This window comes from Macrotis lagotis, chromosome 1, assembly GCF_037893015.1.
Source record: "Macrotis lagotis isolate mMagLag1 chromosome 1, bilby.v1.9.chrom.fasta, whole genome shotgun sequence".
Classification (NCBI taxonomy): domain Eukaryota; kingdom Metazoa; phylum Chordata; class Mammalia; order Peramelemorphia; family Peramelidae; genus Macrotis; species Macrotis lagotis.
Window position 1 is genome coordinate 730368167 of NC_133658.1, and position 16042 is coordinate 730384208.

The 16042-nt window shown below is 35.4% G+C and overlaps 1 protein-coding gene across 5 annotated transcripts in view; it reads right to left on the reverse strand.

Annotated features, from left to right (window-relative positions):
- Positions 1-16042, reverse strand: part of MTUS2 (microtubule associated scaffold protein 2) — a 675509-nt gene that overhangs the window by 175456 nt on the left and 484011 nt on the right. For all 5 annotated transcript variants that reach the window (XM_074216122.1, XM_074216124.1, XM_074216121.1 and 2 more), the window contains 2 exons: positions 12446-12544; positions 147-358 (listed from right to left, as the gene is read on the reverse strand). In XM_074216122.1, the coding sequence (XP_074072223.1) occupies positions 147-358; positions 12446-12544 (311 nt within the window). The remainder of the gene's footprint in view (positions 1-146; positions 359-12445; positions 12545-16042) is intronic.

The window sequence follows — 16042 nt, forward strand, 5'->3', positions numbered from 1 at the left end:
TACTTGATTGAGAACCTTCTTTGTATATTGATTTTTCCCCAATAGAATGAATAACTTGGCTCCCAAGAAGTTGTTTTAGTCATTTAAAAAGTCAAATAAAATAAAACATCTAAAACTATGTTCCAACTTTAGACTATAGGACTTACCTTTCCAAAGAAATGTTGAGTAGATACAGCAAAAACTTCAAAGCCTCGAATGGCCCTTTTCAGTTCTCCCTGAATATAGCTGAGCTGCTTAGATTGTTCTTCACACTTTTCCTTCAGTCGCTGAACAAATTGTCTTTCTGCCTCCCTGGCCTGTAGATCTGGTTTGGTGGCAAAACCATTTCTTGGAACCACAGCCCTTTGTTTTGGATATCCTATAAGGAAAAACACATGAAATAAGGCTTGGCATCTCAGTGTCATAGTGCCTAGAGCCCTTGGCTTGAAGTCATAATAGATCTGATTGCAAATCCTGCCTCAGATACTAACTCTTAAGAGCTTAACTTTTTAATTTAAACTTTCCCAGCCTCAGTTTCCTTATATGTAAAATAGGGATGATAATATCTGCCTCAATGTTTTTGTGAAGATCAAATGCAATGATAATATGGAAAGCATTATGCTACATTTGACTTTAGGATTTAAAGAGCATTCTCCTCTAGTATATCTAGCTTCAGTTAGCTGGGAGGTAGGGGAAAAGGAAGAAAGAATATATGATTTTTATTACTGAAAAATAACAAAAGTGACTCAAAGTATACCCCTCAAACATGAGCTATTGCTTTATCTTTGAGATAACCCCAATTCACCAAATTTCTCCAGTGCTATTTTGGGAACCCCTTTTAAGATCAGGAGAGCTTTTGCTAGGGGACAAAGGAAAGGAATTTTAATTTTATAGCCATTTTTTAAAAAAAATTTAAATTTATAGTAAAAATAATCTTCATTGGAGAAGCTAGTTGGTGCAGTGGATAGAGCACTGGAGTCAGGAGGACCTGAGTTTAAATCCAGCTTCAGAAACTTAATAATTACCTAGCTGTGTGACCTTGGGCAAGTCACATAACCCTATTGCCTTGCACCCCCCCCCAAAAAAACCCCCAAAATAATCTTGATTGTGGCATCTGAACATGCTGGAACAAAAAATATTAAACTGGGAGCTTCTGGAGGACAGAGATGAATTTTTGTTTTAAATTATGTCCATTACCTTTTTTTCCTTTGATCAGAGATTTTAGGGTTAAATAGATATGCAGACTTTTTTTCTCTCTACCCATCAGGCCCACTGAGGATTTCAAAGTCTGAGCTACCAATCAGGATGGTCCAAGTGCTTTATTTTCTCCAAACATTGCAATTTTAAATTTTATCAACTGTATGGGTAATAGGTGCTTACTAAACTCGGGAAAATGGTATTTTTGAACAGTTTTTTTATATGTACTTATATTCCTAGTGCTTATGACATACAATAAGCACTTAAATAAATCTTGATGAATGAAATGATGAAATCCTAATTCTTTTATTGCAGATTTTATTGATTAGAGCCAGCTATTAAAAAAGATTATTGGCTCTCTATCACTAATCCCCTTTCTACTTACATAAAATTCCCATTTTTAATGGAAAAAATGACTCTCAAAAAAGTATATATGATGGTGATTATCTGTATGTAGGTTTGGTTCCAATCTAACTGATTGGAACTGATTATCTATTGCACCTTCTTTGTATGCTATTATCCAGCCAAAAGGCTTCTTAATGTAATTCTATTTCTTTGCACTGGTTCCTCCTTCATGTCTGGAATACTTCCCCTTCTCTGTAACAATTGGAAGTCTAGTGATCTTTGGGGCTAGCTCAAACATCCAGAGAACTTTCCTGATTTTTCCCAGTTCTCACGGCTCTATTCACAAAATTATTTTGTATTTATTTTATATACAATTCACATTTATTTGTTTACAAGTTAATTCCTCCCAAGAGAATGTAAACTCTTTTGAGGGTAGGGTAGTGTACTATAGTTTTTTGTCTTTAAGTCCCTGGTGCCTAACATGTTGATGATCACACAGCAGAACTTCATAAATGCCTACTAAATTTAAGTTTTTCAGGGTAGCACCTGATAATAGTATCTGTAACAGAAAATGGTAACTGGAATTCAAGCAGAGAGCTCAAATATAAGACCTTATTTTTAAACAAAAACCCAAACTGACATACAATAAGAAAAACCCCCTCTTGTACTCAATGAAGCCCCATCCTCAAAATGTATTATGTAGCTAAAAATGGATCTAAGATTCTTCCTATATATTGATGTTTCAGGAGAAGGCTTGCAATATCATTTCAATGCAGGTCAATTCACTTTCCACAAACTTCAGAATCACAAAATTTCAAAGGTAGAGAGTAACCTCGGAACCATCTAGTCTAGCCATCCTTGAAAACTTCTCTTCAACATCTCTAACCAAGAGGATCACCTCACCTTGTTTCCTCTTCAAAGCATCCAGTGATGGATAACTTCCCACCTACTCTCATTCTGAGGTATTCCAACACCCCCCAAATGTTCCCTCCTTTCTTCTTTTGTCCCCAAATCTCTATTCTCTGAAAATATGTCAGATAGAGGAAAGGTAAATGAACCTAGATCTGAAGTGGAATTGTAGTATGGTGTTAGGGCACCCTTCTCTTTTCCAATTTTGTAAATTCTACTTCTCCTTTATGGCTCATCTCCAATCCCATCTCCTCCAAGAAGACTTTTTTTGATTTCTACATACCTGGCCCCACAGGCACTTCTTTCTTACCCTGCCATGAGTTCTGTGAGTAGTGATTGTTTCCTTTATTTCCCATTTGGCATATGCTGCCAATGTACTGTTAAATATCTCTTTATGGAAATATCTGTTCTCTGCCTAGATTATTGGAGGCATCATGCATCACATCATGTAGTTAGTAATTGCATGTAAATGATAATGCTTAGAATGAATGGAGTCTTAAACTTAAAACTCATACTCAGAAGATAAACACTGTTTTGTACCCAAACCAGAGGAAACAACACAGACATTTAACAGCATAATAATAAACTATATTGTGACAAATATCCACCCCTTCCTCTTTCTTTTCTCCTGTGCTCTTTTCTCTACAATATGCACCTGTATATATATGTGTGTTCAAGATATAGACAAAGACCAGGTAGGGGGATGCCTGATTAAGTAGAGGAAGCATCTTTACAGTGTCTTTACTAGGATCTCACTGATGAGAATACATGTCACCCTTTTTGAGGGAAGGATACTCTTTAAAAAATTTTTATTTTTTTCCATTTACATGCAAAGATAGTCCCACTGGCATCATACTTTAAAAAAACAATGACTTAATTGATAAAAGCACACTTCTTGTTAATTTAATAAGTATATGCTGATTTTAATTAAATACGTCCTCTTCTTTTTAAAAAGAAAAACAAAAGTCCACCAAAGAGCTCTTTTTTTGAGTAAGAGGCAATAGACTGAAATGGTTCCTTAAACACATCATGCCTCAGATTATTAAAATACTAGGAAAGCAGAATCAGGAATTCCTGCTACCTTTATAGCAGCAAGGAAGGTCAGATTCTAGAGAAGTCACTCCTGTCGAATACAAACCAATTTTAATGTTAATTATTATTTTAATTCTACCAGAGCCACAACAAAACAAAAACAAACCCAATTTATTGTCTGCCCTTAGATACAAGGCACAATGTTAAGACTATTGTTCCTTGGGGTTACTTCAAGGGGGCAGCAATGCACTGGTTGCTGGCATTTATTCCCAAGGGTATATTTTTTCTTTGATGACTGGTTTGCCATTTGATTATTGTTATGGTGCTTTTAAAAGTAATTGAGTGTTTTAATTAATGTAATTAGTTTGTACCAGCTGCTTAAGGTCCTGATAATGAAAAACATCTTTTTTGAAACATAAGGAAAACATGATTTTGTATTTGAATTGTTTTAGTCTTGGTGACTATATTTGGGATCTTCTTGGCAGAGGCCCTGGAGAAATTTGCCATGTCCTTCTCCAGTTCATTTTACAGATGATGAAACTGAAGCAAAAAGAGTTAAATGACTTGCCCAGGGTCATACAACTACTAAGTGTATTCAAACTCATGAAAATCAGTGTTTCTAATTCCAAGCCAGTGCTCTATCCATTGAGCCACCTAGCTGCCCCCAAAAGGAAATATAAAGGAAATAATAAAATCTGATTTGAGCATGGTACATTTAAGCTAATCCCTGGAAGATATTTTCATCTCTGGGCTCTAGTAAGTTTTAAAAGCACAAACACAGTGGGTGCTGTGATTCATTGAATTTGATGTCTTTTAGTTGATGTAAGAACAAGAAATAGCCAATTTCCCCTTCTTTAATGGGTCTGAATATGATCTAATAGGAATGGACAACCCAAAAAGAACTTTGTGTTTCCTTAGCTGCCTAAGTATTTGCTTCGATGATGGGGTCATTATGCTCCTCTGATTAGGAAACCCATATTCAGCCTTTTATTGACACTTGTATATAAGGTCCACATTTTACCTCCTATTTAAAGATTATATATTTAAAAAAGTTTTAGATCACCTATATTTTAAATACCAGACTTTGGATGTCACATAAACACCATTGCCTTCTGGGAGTTTTAGTTGCTTGGAATTTCTTTCTGGTTAGAATCTGCAAGGAGAGACTTTCTTAGGGTATTTTAGGTAATGCAAGAAACAGTATTTTAAACTTGAATAATATTTCCATGGCACTTTCAAGCTTAGGCTCATAGGTCTTCAGAGCTGGAAATAATCTCAGAGGCTTTCTACTCCAACCTCCTCATCTTAAAGAAGAGGAAATTGAAGCTCTGGGAAATTAAGTGACTTTAAGGTTATATAGCTAGTAGGTTATCAGAGGTGGGTCTGAACCTATGTTTTGATGTCCGAGTCAGCCTTTTATCCTCCCTCCTCTAGGGACACTGAATTGGGTGGTATATTATCTTCATTTTATGGATAGGGAAATTGAGGCTCTGGAAAAGTTCAATGACTTGCCCAAAATTGAACAACTATAAGTTTTGGAGAAGGAATTCAGAAAAAGGCCTATAGATTTTTTTCTACTATCACATTCTTTTTGTTTAGGAAATAAAATTTTAGAAATGGAACTAAGGCAATTCAGGGCTCCATGTGGTAATGTACCTTTTCTTATTTAGGCAAACAGGTTTTTGAAATTTGTTTTTCCATCTAAAATCTATCTTCATCTCTGACTAGTCAGTATTTTTATTATTATTAACAGGTATTTAACAAGATGTCTACCAGGTGCTAAATACAGCGCTAGGTGGTAAGGGAACAAAAATACAAAAAAATCACCACCCTCAAAGAGCTCATATTCTACTGGATAGTAGAACACAACGTGTTAATGGAGGAAAAATATTATACATACAAAATGATTTTTTAAAAATATCCCCTAGATTGGAAGGTTTTAAATTGCCAGGTCAAGGAGTCTTCATTTTAAGTGAAGATATTTCTGCAGGGGAGTGATATGCTTAGGCTACTCCATTAAGTAGAATACTATGATTAGAGAAGGGAGAGACTAAAGGAGATTAGTTAATAAGATTATTAAAACAATTCAAATAGGAAGTAATGAGGTCTGAACTAGGTGGATACAGTATGAGTGGATAGAAAGGAATGAATAATTGAAACACTGTGATATAGAACATATGTATGTGGGGGGGAGCTCTGTGTGTGTGTGTGTGTATGTGTGTATGTGTATAAGTGAAGGTTCTGAAAAGGGAAAAAAATCAAAGATTTCTTGGTTGCAAACCTGGGTTTTTGAGAAGATGTTAAGTAGTTTCAGTTGTGTCTGATTCTTTATAACCCATTTGGGATTTTCTTGGCAAAGTTACTAGAATGGGTTGCCATTTCTTACTTCAGTTCATTTTACAGATTAGGGAAACAGAGTTAAGTGACTTCCCTAAAGTCACTTAGCTGTTATGTGTCTGACACATAGCTGCTGTGTTTCTGAGGTCAAATTTGAACTTTTTTTTTTCAGGGAAATGGGGTTAAGTGGCTTGCCCAAAGCCACACAGCTAGGTAATTATTAAGTGTCTGAGGCTGGATTTGAACTCAGGTACTGCTGACTCCAGGGCTGGTGCTCTATCCACTGCGCCACCTAGCCACCCCCAGATTTGAACTCTTGAAGAGGAGTCTTTCCAACTCCAGTCTGGCACTCTATACACATTGTTGCCAACAAAAATAAAAGGAAGTAATTTAACTACTCTAAGCCTCAGTTTCCTGATCTATATAATTAGGGATTTGATCTAGATGTCCTCTGGTTAGTAAAGCAGTTCTGGAATATCTAGTGACCTTGGAGGCTGTGAACACTTGATTTTGGTCACCAAAGATTTAGATTTGAAAAAGATCTTAAGAGATTTTCTAGACCAGCTCTCCTATTTTATAGATGAGGAGCACAGAGGTTAACAATTTACTCATAGGTGTTTACTACATGGGTAATAAGTGACAGAGATAGATAATGGCTTATAATATGTCTAATGCCTTTGCAAATCTTAAGAGTGTTAGATAAATGTCAACTATTATTAACCTTTCCCTACTGAGGTTTTTAACAATAATTTTGCTTCAGTTCATTCCTATTAACACTAACTTAAATTTTCTGTAAACTTTTATAGTTCTCACTTCATCTCAAGAATACCGGCACAGGGTACACTATAGAAAACAGAATTTGGAGTAAGAGAACCTTGGTTTGAATGTTTTACTTGTAAACTTGTATAAACTCATGGAAGTCATTTTACTTTCATCTGTAAAATCAATGACATGTTATATCCTTTCTAACTCTAAGTTATAGGATTTTCTGATCTATAAGATAAGGAAAAGCAAAATGTTACTTTGGAAAGAATGGGCAGCTAGGTAACACAGGAGACAGAGCACTGGGTCTACAATCAGAAAGATCTGTGTTCAAATCTGTTCTTAGGCATGAATTAGCTATGTGACCCTGGGCACAACCCCACCTCAGTTTTCTCGTCTGTACGAGGTGGAGAAGAAAATGGCACTTAATCCTTTCTACCTCAGTTTCCTCATCTGTACACTGAGCTGGATAAGGAAACAGTAAATTACTCCAATATCTTTGCCAAGAAAATCTCAAGTGGGATCATGAAAAGTCAGACGTTACTGAAAAATGACTGTATAAGCTTGGATAAGATGCTTAGCACAATCATAAAGCCTAGGTTCAAATCCCTTGTTCATTATTTCCTACCTATGTGACCTTAGATAAGGCATCTAATGACTCCAAGCCTTAGTTTCACCATTTGTCAGTGACAGAAAGTAACCACAAAACACTGAGAATAATGCATGATACATGGAATATAGTGACCAACTTCATCCATGCTAATTTATCCCCCACTCTCCAGCTCTGTCACTCACTGTTGTGTGACTTTGGTCAAGCTACCTCACCCTCTGGATCTCATTCCCTTCTCTGTACAACAAAAGAAGCTGAATAAGAAGAATATCTAACAACCTATGATCTTATTCTTATATAATTTACAGGTTAAAAAGAAAGGGGAAGAGGGAAACTGTTGCTTGAGGAGATTTTGGCAACTGATCTGTTTTTTTAAATATGTGAAGCTTCATGAGAATCAACACCAATTAGAGTGACTTGCAAGGGTTGTGAGGTTAAATCTATCTCTGAAACTGAAAGGGAAATCTATTAAGGAAACATTTTATTTTAAATTAACTATCTAACCTTTTATTCTTCCTATCTTTTTTTGTTCATTAGAGAGGTGTGAAAAAATTCTCCTTGTGTTTTTATCAACCAACAAGCATTTTTATATGTGCCAAGAGGAAAATGAATTGCACAGTAGATACAGCATTGAACTTGGAATCAGGAAAACTCATCTTCATGAGTTCAAATCTGGCCTCAGATACTTACTAGTTGTGTGACACTGGACAAGTCACTTAACTCTGCCTCAGTTTCCTCATCTATAAAATGAACTGGAGAAGGAAATAGCAAACCACTCCATTATCTTTGTTGAGAAAACCCCCAAATGGGGTCACAAAGAATAGGATATAAATGAAAGGACTGAATAACAACAAAATGGGTCAACTATAATACTGGATGATATTCCTGCTCTCAAAGCAGATAAAATCCCTGCTTTCATAATGTTTATATTCTGTGAGAGGAAATAATATCTACACACATGCAAAATATGCAGGAAATGGTTCTCCATTAATGCTCAAAAAAGACCAACGCATGATATCACTACATTGGAATCAAGATGCACTGTGTCTGTCATGGCTGATCAGATCAATACAAGCTTGGAAACCTCTACCACTGGTCAGGCACAAGTAGTCTGTAAGAATTAAATAATGTATGAATGGATGCATGAAATAAAACACAATGTAAATACAAGAGAATTTTGGAGGAAGGGGAGCACTTGCAGCTGGGAAGGGTCAGAAAAGATCTCCACAAAGTCTCTTGAGATACTTGAATTGAGCCCTAGAGAAGGCTAGAGAAGTGGTGAGGAAGGGGTGTCTCCAAGCTTGTGATACAGTCTGTGCAAAGACATAGTGAGTAATAGTAAGCAGCCTATTTTGGCTCATGTCACTGACAGGTTCCGCTACTTTGGGAGTGAGCCCCCAGTAAGTTCATTTGGTGATTTATATTTCCCTCTGTGGCATCTCTATCTGCCATCTCTTGGCCTCTAGTTAGCTGCAGGAGGAAATGAAATATGGTGGTCCCTGTCCTTATATCTCTTTTGGCCTCCAGGGAGAGGCCAGCAGCCAGAGAGGAAAGGAAGCTAAAAATGAGTGAGTTGCGTGCCAAAGCTGTGCATCTGGGAAAGCATAACCCCTGTAAAGGGAAAAAAGCTTATAAAATATTCATTTTTAAGGATTCCTCTCCCTTCCCAGAATTTTAAATGGAAGAAAATACTTCATAATTTTATAGCCAAGACGCTGACTTAGCAAAAAGAACCAAACAGTGCAATACGGAGGCCTAAATACCCCTCAAATGGGAAGAAGAAACAGATAAATGCTAAAACTTTGTCAGTTTTCCATCTCAAAAAAATCCACTAATCTCAAAATTATGGAAGAAAATAAAGTGTTTTCCAGCTTGGCACACATCTTCCTCACCACCATGATTCAATATAGTAGCTAGGAATAGGAATTTTTTGAGGTTGGACTTTCATTAAAACCATCTAACTTCATTTCCAGATAAAGTCTGCCATTTGGTTTCAGATATAGTCCTTGTCTCTTTCCCAAACCCTTTCAACTTTTCCTTTCCTGTCTTTGTAAGCTCTTTGCTAAGATAGGGAAAGGAACAGCAAGAATGGTTTTCCTTGGGAGCCAGAGGTCTGGCTGACTAGGATGATGGGTGAAGGAGAAAGAAGTGAAGGAAAAAAGACTCCTGAGGAATGATCAAGGACCCTATGGGGCAGAGCTGCTGAGTGACCACATGTAACCTAAATCCTAGAATTCTACATCTAGAACCAGAATGGACCTAAGAAGCCAGATAGAACAATTCTGCCATTTTACAAAGAAGAAATGATGCTGAGAAGGGACTCTTCCCCACCCCACCCCACTCAATTTGGGGCAGCTGGATGGCAGTCAGGAAAATCTGAGTTCAGATATATAGTGTTTTATTAGCTTTGTGATCTGCATTTTGTTTGCCTCAGTTTTCTCATCTGTAACATAAGGATGATAATAGTTCTTCCCTCCCAGGGTTGTTGCTAGCATCAAATAAGATGCCCGACACATAGTAAATGCTCTATAAGACTTTGTTTACATTGCTATTTTAATTTGGGAGGAAGAAACAAGAGGGAAGCAGGAGATATTATTCAGTGTATCCAGAGTTTAATGAAACTCCATAAATGATGGGGAATGGCTAAACAGATCATAGCATAGGATTGTGATGGAATATGAGCAGGTGGATTTTAAGAAAAACATGGAAAGCTTGGAAATAATGGAGAAAGAAATGAGCAGATCCAAGAGAACCTTAGACACATTAAGAGTAATGTTTGAAGAACAATTGTGAACGATTGAGTTATTCTGAGTATTATAAATGCCCAAATCTACTATAAAGAACTTATGAAGGAAGATGCAAACCATACCAAAGAACTGATAAACAGAAGGTATACATAATATAGTTTTACGTACACACAAACACACATCAAATGGTGTTCTCTAGTAGGGCTGGGGAAGGAGAGAGGAGACAGTTTAGAACTTAAAATGTAACAAAAATTAAATCAGAAAAAAGAAAATTCAAATGATTCATATTCAATTTCTAGATATCTTTAACTTTTTAATATGAAGAATTCTTATCACCAGGATACTTGGTAGTCTTTCTAATAAGTAAGAGTGGGATGAGTAGGGAAAGAGTAAAAGGAGAGGCTGAGAAATAATATAGTGAGTAAAAATAAGACAAGGGAAATTCAGATATTGTAATTATAATTTTGAATATGAATGGGATGGTTATAGAAGCTCTCTTTTTAGTGGTAAAGAAATATCATCTGGGGAATGGTTGAACAAGTTGGATGTATGGTTGTGATGGAATAATATTGGGTTATAAGAACTGATGAGCTCAGTGATCTTAGAAAGGAATGAGAAGATTTGCACAAAATGGTGAAGTGAAGCGAGCAGAATCAAGAGAACATCATATAGTAACATCAAGATAGTTTTAAGAACAACAAAGAATAGCAAATTGTCTATAATAGATTTGCAGTTTCTCATGCAATCTTTTTTATTATGATAAAGAAATGTTTTATTCCATAAACTAAAAATAAATAAAATTTGAAAAATAAGCAAGGGATTTTTCCCCAGCAGCTTCTGCACTTTTCCATTCTTTGGAGGGATAAATGGAAAAAACAAAGGGCCTTAGAATTTCTATTAGCATCAGGGAATCACAAAACCTATGAGTTGAACAGGAGTTTCTAGGTATCTTAGAGCTCATTCTTCAAGTTTCATCACTTCTATCTCTTTAATGGAACATTGATCTACATAAATTTAACAATAACATATTGATATTATGAACATAAACTTTAAATCCTCTTCAAAATATCATGTAAATCCTTCATAATATCCAAAATGACATTGTACAAGTGACTACTTCTCTGGGTCTCACTTAGTTCATCTTACTAGATGACACCTATGGTGTCTTCTGGCTCTAAATCTATAAAGCTTTAAAATCTTTTCAGGCAGTTTGCACTAACTGTTGATTGACTAGAACATAACAAATAATGAATTTCTTTGGACTGTCCTCAGTTTTTTAATTAGAAACATACAAAAGAAAAGGAAAATAAGCTGTTAGCTGGAGCAAAAATAAACCAAAACCCTGCAAGTCAGTGAACAAGCATTTATTAAATGCCTATTTAGTAAGCAACAAAACAAATCCATAAGTCAAAATATAGATTCTTGAGAAGATGAAAATTTTCAGCATGATTTTCTATAACTCCCCATCTCTGACAATGAGAATTAATTTTCAAAATTATTGTCCTGTGAAAATACAAGCTCTAAAATTGAGACAAAACACAAATTATGTTTACTTTGTAATACTTAAGATGAAATGTGGACTGCAAAGTTGGGATCCAAACCCAGCTTTGACACCACTCAGAACCTTAGCTTCTTCATCTAATGAAGTATGGATACTTACCCTTCCTTTCTAACAATGCCATTACAAAGTGCAAAATAGTATATAAATGTGAGTTAGTATCATAAGGGTTAAAACAAAAGGAAGTTTTCTGGCTAAAGCTAAACTAACCAAATAAATAAAACACTCAATGTTATCTAAGGGAAAGAGGCAGAGAATTTAGGTTCAACTAAGCAATTGGTCTTGAATAAATTCCTACAATTTCCTGAGACTCGCTTCTCTCAAAAAAAAGGTTTTGGTTACATGGTATCTTTAATCTCTTTTGGCTATGAAAACTTGTGAACCTCAATGTTTCTGAACAACACTTTTATATACTCTAACACTCCACTGACTGTGGTGGTCTCATTGATGTGGGAAAGTCCCTCTAGTACTGTAGAATGCAGCCCCCCAATAGGCCTGCTCATCTGGTAGAATTCATCTATGTCATTTTTAAAATATCTCAAACACTATAAAACTGTTAGGTAAAATGTGAATTTAAACCAATGATTTCTAGATAACCAAAAAACCAGCATATATTATCTATTTTTTATATATGTAGTTTTGTGGCTTCTTTAGAGGAAATCTAAGCTTTTGGAGTCATTTCTTTAAAGTGTCGACTTTTCCATTCTAGATGTTTTGCCCATACTATGGACAAAGCAATCTTTCCTATAGATTCTCCCATGTTGGCACATAGTGATGACACATTCTTTAGGAGTAAATATGCCCTGTGAAAGATTGAACATTAGCAAAGGTCAAAAAACATGCCACTGAAGACTTTTGAGAATTATATATATTTCAGGGTTCCCAATATCACATTAGTGGAGTTGGGATGAAAGGAATCTCCAAGGTCAAGAGTTCTTCAAAATGATAATGAGCTCCCTTCCCAAATACCTGGTGAATGAAGTTTCGTAGTTGAAGCTGCCAATCTTTTAGGGGATGAAACGGCAGGTTTATTTGTTTCTTGATCTTTCTGCACTTCCTTCTTTGATCCTATGGACATAAAATGAATGGACAGTCAATTATTCCTGAAACTGTAATATATGCTGTTGGTGTAAAACAGAACTGAATAAAAACCAAATCTTTTAAAATAATATTTGGATGACTTGTTGATGTGGACATCACTACATTTCCATTTGCAGAAACTTTTTTTTTGTACCATAAAGGATTTATTTTCTGATAGTCAGAAGGTCAAGTAAACTGTGGACTCTGATCTGATGAAAGAAACTTCTATGTCTGGAGGCTGTTGCTACTGTGACCCTGTAGAATTAGCTGGGGATTAAAATTTCCTCTCTTCATTCATGAGGCCTTTTTCCTTAACAATGTATTTCCAGAAAACAAAAGCTAATAAAACTCTATAAGCATAATTAGTAATGACTTAAACATCACTGAAGTCCCCCTATTCTCCTGACACTCCCTCAGATTCTAATTAATTTTCATAGCATCAAGTCTACAGAGATGATAGATCCTTTTAGGTAACTCATCTGTGGCTGAAGGTACCCCTTCAAAGCAAAATGCTTAAACATAAACATAATATTGGCTTCAAAAGAATAGGAGAGCTTCCACTCTTTCCTGTATGAGATAGTTGGAGTGTACATGACTGGAGCAAGTCACTTAAATAAAAATCAAATATTGTGAACATACATAACACACATAACCAAAAATATATACAGAAATTACAGAATGATTTTGTCCCAGATAATCATCTGTAAAATGAATTGCAGAAGGAAATGGCAAACCAGATATATATCTTTGCCAAGAAAGTTCCAAATGGGGTCGCAAAGAGTCAGACACAACTGAAACGACCAAACAACAATAAATAATGGTAGGATATTGGACTTGAAGACCTAAGTTTAAATCCCACCTCATACATTTATTAGTTGTGTGACCCTAGGAAAGTCATTTACTCTTTCTCTGCATCAGATTCTTCATCTACAAAATGGGGAGAATCCTATGTCAAGAGGCACAAGGGATACCACAACACTTATCAGGGGTTCTTTTTAACTTTTTATTTAACTCAACCAAGAAAGATTATGCCTTGAATATCAAAATACTGACCAAATGAAACTTTCCTGAAGAAATGGTAACATATGTATCTACTATCTTCAAACTCGAGAACTGTTGGTCTCCTTCATCGAATTATTAAAATCTAGTGGAGTAGTCATTAATGGAGTATGTATTATCTTTTCCCTTCCCCCGCCATAATCTTATTCTCTTAGAATCCAAATATCTAGCTTCCCTCTTGCTCACTTATCTGACTGCCCTTCTTATTTTCTATTCACACACTAGTTTCAAATGTCCATATCTTCACTCACAGTTACCCCAGAGAGCACACAGCTCTACTCCTGTTCACCCTTCTCGTCTGTATTCTCCTTAGCTTCTATCCTTTAGTTCTGTTCTTGCTTCCTTGCTTACCTATGGTTCATTCATTCATGGTGAATATAGTCTCTATCTTTTGGTCTAGACCCATTATATCATTAGTGTGAGGCACTTATGATATGGAAAGTCACTGCATTGATTCAGAAAAGCAACCTTTCTAATTCAGAGTTCTTAATTAGAGCCTTTCCCAGTATTATGATGCTCCTACATTAGAGACATTCCTGAACCCTGATTCTAAGATTGTCCCCCAACCACTATGGCATAGTTCCCCTCTTACTATAATTGCAAACATACATAACATACAGAAATTACAGTTTATGAAGCAACTTATGTGAAATCTCCTCTGATCTTCACAACACTGCAAGGAGGTAATGCAGGTACCGTCATTGTTGAGTCATTTTTCAGTTGTATCTGATGCTTCATGACCCTCCCCCGCTCAATTTGGGCTTTCCTGGTAAAAATACTAGAATGGTTTACCTTTTCCTTCTCCAGCTCATTTTACAGAAGAGGAAACTATGAGAAACAGAAATAACTGACTTGCCCAGGGTTCACACAGCTGAGTGTTTGAAGTCAGATTTGAACTCATGTAGATTTCAACTCCAGGTTGGTTCTCTATCTACTGTGCAACCTAGCTACCCTTAATGTAGACATTACCTTCATCTTAGAGAAGGGGACACAGAATTTCAGCACAGGTCTAAGGTCAAATATAAAGAGGGTCTCAAGTCTAAGTCTTCCTAATTCAAATTCAGGATTTTTCCATTGGTCAGATTTTTTCCCCTGGGACAGATTCATAGATTTTTCCATGTTAAAAAGTTCAATTGAGAGACAGTATGTTCCTCAAATTCCCCCCACAAACCCTCTCTTTTCCTTCTTCCCTTTTCTAACCCCATCAACAATCAATAGATATTTATTAAACTATGTGCCAGGGACCTCAAAGCATAGTTTTTAAGGAACAGCATAGTATAATTACTATTCTGATGGGATCATTATTTTAATCTTCCAAAATATTCAGTTACAAAATAAAACCTAATTGATGATTTCTTCCATGATCTCTTCAAGTAAGTCATAATGAGAAACTTCTATCATAGGGGTTCTCAATCTGAAGTATCACACTCCTACAGGGGGAAAAAGGTTATTAAGTCACATTCGACTATCTGGCAAATTGCTAAATCATCCTAAGGAGATTAATTCCTTTCTTTTATATTTTTTATATACATAAAAATATGTATACTATATAATCATAAAATCTGTATATATATATAAATTAAGATTAATTCCTTTCTTTTATATTTTTATGTATATATGTACATAAAATATGTATATATAAAATCATAAAAATATGTATATACATAATAATAAATATGTATATACATATACATAAAAATAAAATAAAGGAATTAATCTCCATAGGATGATTTAGCAATTTGCCAGATAGTCGAATGTGACTTAATAACCTTTTTTCCCCCCTGTAGGGATGTGATACTTCAGGTTGAAGGGGATAGAGTGTTAAAGTTACAAAGACCTAAATTCACATCCAGTTTCTGCCTCTTGTTTGTTGTGATCCTGGGCAAATCACTTAAATCTTCTGCCTTCATTGCCTCATCTGTAAAATGAGCTGAAAACAACACTTTCCTCTCCTAGGGAAGTTAGGTTAAAATGAGATAATGTTTAATAAACCTTAAAGTTCTACTAACATCTTAATTGCTATCATTATTACCATTGTTGTTAAAACACATGGTAAATTCTAGAATTTATTTCCTTTCCTAAATTTCAGGGATGTTTAACTTGATAGACTCCAAGTGATCAATGGATCAATAGATTTCATGGAGTCTATGCATTTGGATGGGAAAAAACTACACTCAATCCTCTATTTTTGCAGATAATATTCTTAGAACACAACACAAAGTAAAAAAAATGCAAATGTTGATAAATTGAACTTATAATCTGTAACCACTGAAAACTGAAATATTTTGCTAGATTGCTAAAAATATACTTTTCTACAAACAATTCTTTATAACAAACCATTTCTGATAATATTCATTGTGCTAATAATATCACAGTTGAAACAATTCACGAAATGCGATGCACAAAATTGCTAGTATGATAATCATT